This window comes from Propithecus coquereli, unplaced genomic scaffold (genome assembly GCF_000956105.1).
Source record: "Propithecus coquereli isolate 6110/MARCELLA unplaced genomic scaffold, Pcoq_1.0 Scaffold29, whole genome shotgun sequence".
Taxonomy (NCBI): Eukaryota; Metazoa; Chordata; class Mammalia; order Primates; family Indriidae; genus Propithecus; species Propithecus coquereli.
In genome coordinates, this window is record NW_012148507.1 from 2,537,886 (window position 1) to 2,541,793 (window position 3,908).

The 3,908-nt window shown below is 43.0% G+C and overlaps 1 protein-coding gene across 1 annotated transcript in view; it reads left to right on the forward strand.

The window, feature by feature from the left end:
- Window positions 1-3,908, forward strand: part of PKHD1 (polycystic kidney and hepatic disease 1 (autosomal recessive)) — a 535,504-nt gene that overhangs the window by 192,409 nt on the left and 339,187 nt on the right. The window contains 1 exon segment of the mRNA XM_012648551.1: window positions 342-554. Coding sequence (XP_012504005.1) covers window positions 342-554 — 213 coding nt within the window.

Genomic DNA, 3,908 nt, shown 5'->3' on the forward strand with positions numbered 1-3,908 from the left:
TCCCTTATTTAACCAGTCCTAAATTGCTGGACATTTAAATCATTATCATAGAAAATATTATTATAAATAAAGCTGCAGAGAATAGTAATAGAATAGTAATAGTGACAGTGATAATAATAGTAATAGTGATGCCTAAGCTAGGTTAGTAATATAGTGCTTCTGCTCCTGGGTGTCTGAGCTACCCTATTGTGCTTCTAGAAGAGAGTAAAAGATAAAATAAGTCTAACTTCTAGCAGAAGTATTAATGTATAAATGAAGGGGCTTTTTTCAGACATGAGAACTATCAAAACAGGGTGAGCCTTGTCCTCCCAGAGACTGACAATTTTTTCTTTGTCCATTAGGGGGCAAGCTGATATTCATGGCTCCGGGACCCATTGAGCTCAGGGCACATGCCATCCTTGTTTCTGACGGTGGAGAGCTCCGAATTGGATCTGAGGACAAGCCCTTCCAAGGCAAAGCTCGAATCCAACTCCATGGGAGTTCCCACTCGACCTCCTTCTTTCCCTACGGAGTCAAGTTCCTGGCTGTGAGGAATGGAACTCTTTCCCTACATGGTGAGTGAGGCAGTTGAGCAGAGGAAATGAAGTAGGGCTGTGTCTAGCAAATGTGGGCCATGGAAAAATGATAAAACTATTTCAACATCTTTGGCTATTAGTTGCTGAGGCAACAAGGTCAATTAGAGCATGGCACTATTTCCTTAAATAACAAATAAAATTGTTATGATTCCTGTGGCAGTGTGTACTACAGTTCCAATTACTTGCTTCTCTTTCTGTGAGAAGATTGTGTATTTGTCCACTTTCAGTGCCTGCCTGTGGCTGGACCATACTTCCCTGCCCCACTGAATGGGCTTAGCCATGGACTTGCTTTGGACAGTGGAATGTGAACAGAAATGACGCACTGCACAGCCAAGCTGTTGCGATGCTTTAGCCATTTTTCTCTTTTCCCTCTGCTCAAGAACAGCCTGTCCCAGGTGGGGACAGTTCCTTCAGCTTGGGAACCTGCATGGAAATGACAGGGGCAGTGCTGCAGCTGGCCTGCTGCTGTCGTGTATGTGAGTGAGAAATGAACCCTGGTTGTTGTAAGCCACTGAGATTTGCATTTGTAACGCAGTATAACCTAGGGAAAACTGATGGATACAATTGGCTAGCATACGCTGATGTCTCTCAACATGTAATAGCCCGCCATCTCAAACCAAACAGGGACAACTTCATTTTGTTGTTGTTGTTGTTGAACTCCTTCCCTTCTCTCTTCCCTGTCCTCCCACTGTATAGGGTTTAATTATGGTTCTGCTTAGAATCCTCTTACAGATGGTTTGGGTGTTTAAGGATTCCTAGGAGAAAACAGAGATTAGGCTACAGTGTGTTTCTGCTCCGACTCTATTTGCCTTCTGATGATGCAATTCTTCTTCCCAAAATGGACATTTTTTCCCCCTTGAGACTCAGGCTAATTTTTAGTATTAACTGAAAAATACAAGTATAAAATAACAAATGTTAAATATATTTCAGCGGCTACTTGAATACTTTTGGTTGCTTAGCATGAGCTAAAGGCAGATCAAAAGTGTGGGTTCCTGATAGTGACTTAATCTCCACAAAACATACTGCCATTGGCAATTTCTGTATTGGCATGGCAAAATCAAACCCACTTATCTTACAATAATTGTTCTAGACGTGGGCTTGAAGCTGTGCTGAGGTGTCTGCCATTTTTTCTCTGCCCAGGCTCTGTCTATTACAGACTGTGGGCCTTGGTGATTGTCTACCAAAAAGCCCTCTCCTGCCTATTCTGGTTTTCTGTGAGAGGAAGTGAGATCTTTTCTTAAAGCTTTTATTAAGTGTTGACTCTGGGCTAGCCAGTATGCTAGACACTGGGGATCAAATTTTGTAAGGTTTGAGAAACTCATAACTATCTAGACAGAAATTCAAAATGCCTATTATATTGATTCTTATGATCTACTTCCAGGGAGGCCTTTTTTCCTCCTATCTTCATCAGCAAGCACCTACACTGATTTTATAGCCCGGGATCTATTTGCACATCAGCCACGATATTCAAATGTTTGTTTGTTCTAGTTTAACGGCTACTTAGGCCATCAACCAACCCAATGTGTTGCTATTCGCCACTGATAAAACACAACCGGAGCACGAGAGGGCATAGATCAGTGTTTCAGCCAGACCATGGATCATCCAAGGACCCTGAGGCTTAACAAGAATGCTCAGATTTGAGCGCCACTGTCCTGTACGATGCAGATGGCACAACTCTTGCTAGAAATTGGAATTCAAATGAGGAAAAATGAAAACTCTCCTAATTCTTTTACTCTGCCTGTTTCATTTCAAGCTCTTCCCATTCTCATGCTCTATGATGAAGAATCGGTGAAAGAGTTCATAAATATACCTTTATGTACCTGTATTTTAAGTGTCTCCTGTGCTTGTAAGCCTTTGTGGTTAAGCAAATGTCCAGTTAAGAAAATTCCTAGTGCCATTGCTTACAGTTAATACAGGGCAATTAAAACAAAGTAGATGCTTCTAATACGTTTTAAGAATTCTGGAAATTAAAAAAAAAAAGTTGCCGCTCTAGCTGTGTGATGTTACTGGATATTGGGAGTGAGATCTCCTCTCCCTCTGCTTCCCTTGTTTCCATCTTCTCCCTCCCCTTCCTCCTCTCTCCCTACCCTTCTCCTTCTTTATCCTCCTTCTCCCTCTTCTTCCTCTCCCCTGCCCTCTCCTATACTCCCAGATTATTTGTGTTCAACAACCTAAACCCATTCCCTGAAGCCCTGCCAGCATAGGGGTGACTAGGGACTCATCTGAACCACAGAGCTTGTGCATTGAACTCAGGCAAAATCAAGCTCTTTTCTCTCTGATGTGATGCTGCCGCATCTCATTCACTTGAAAGAAATAGTATGTAGAAAAGAGCTTAGCCATTTGGGTGAGAGGAATTCCCTTCCTGATGTATCTGTCAGAGAAGCACAGTCCCACGTGCAGCTCATCAATCCTCTCCCTTTCCCTCTCCCTCACCACCTGAGGTCTCAAGCAGATGTCCCCTCAGGCGTGGTGGTATATCATGGTTAAAATCATTACATAATTTCACTGGCCTTTTCCCAGGGCCAAAGGTGGGTCTGGTGACACTGGGGCTTTAGGGGAAGACTAATTTTCTTTTGCTGTCAAGTATGCAAAACAGCGAGCAACTTGATTCACTGCCCTGCACCCAGAAAGTCCCCAGTGACCCAGCATTTACTCGGCTTCCCAGGATAGCGCAGTGAGGAGATTCACCAAGTTTGGCACACAGAAGACTCTTCTAGGGAGATTTTTAAAATCTAGATTTCTGGGCCCAGAAATGTGCATTTCAATGATTTGACGCACTTGGAGATACACTGATTCTAACGGTTAATAGTTTGGGAATCAATAATTGATCCAGTTCTTCCACTTATCAGCTATGACCTTGGACAAATTATTCTCTATAAAACCAGAAAACCATGGTCCCCGTCTCATAGACTTACTGTTCGTGGAGTGCTCCAGAGTATCGGGCACACAACATGAGAGCAGTGTTAGTTAATGCTCTTTTGATTATATTCTTTTTCTTTTTCCAAAAGCACTAGGTACCCAGCACCGATTTTCTCGTATTTTCTTTCAGGAGTGAGAAAATGTGGGGAGTGGTAGTTGTCGGAGGCTTCCGGTTCAAAATCTGGCATGGGGCCAGCTCTGCCTAGAGATTTTTTTTTTCTCCGTATTAATTTTCTTGTCTATCTCTTTCATCAGAGTAAAAGTGGAGTTTTAGCTTTGGAGATCATGAGGTAACAACATTCCCAGGCATCTTCTGTTCTGTTCCCACCCCCCAGTGAACACCTTTAGATTTTAATCTCTCGTGGTGCAGCTGCTTCCCAGCAGTGGGTAACCACCGTTCCGGGTGTGGTTGCA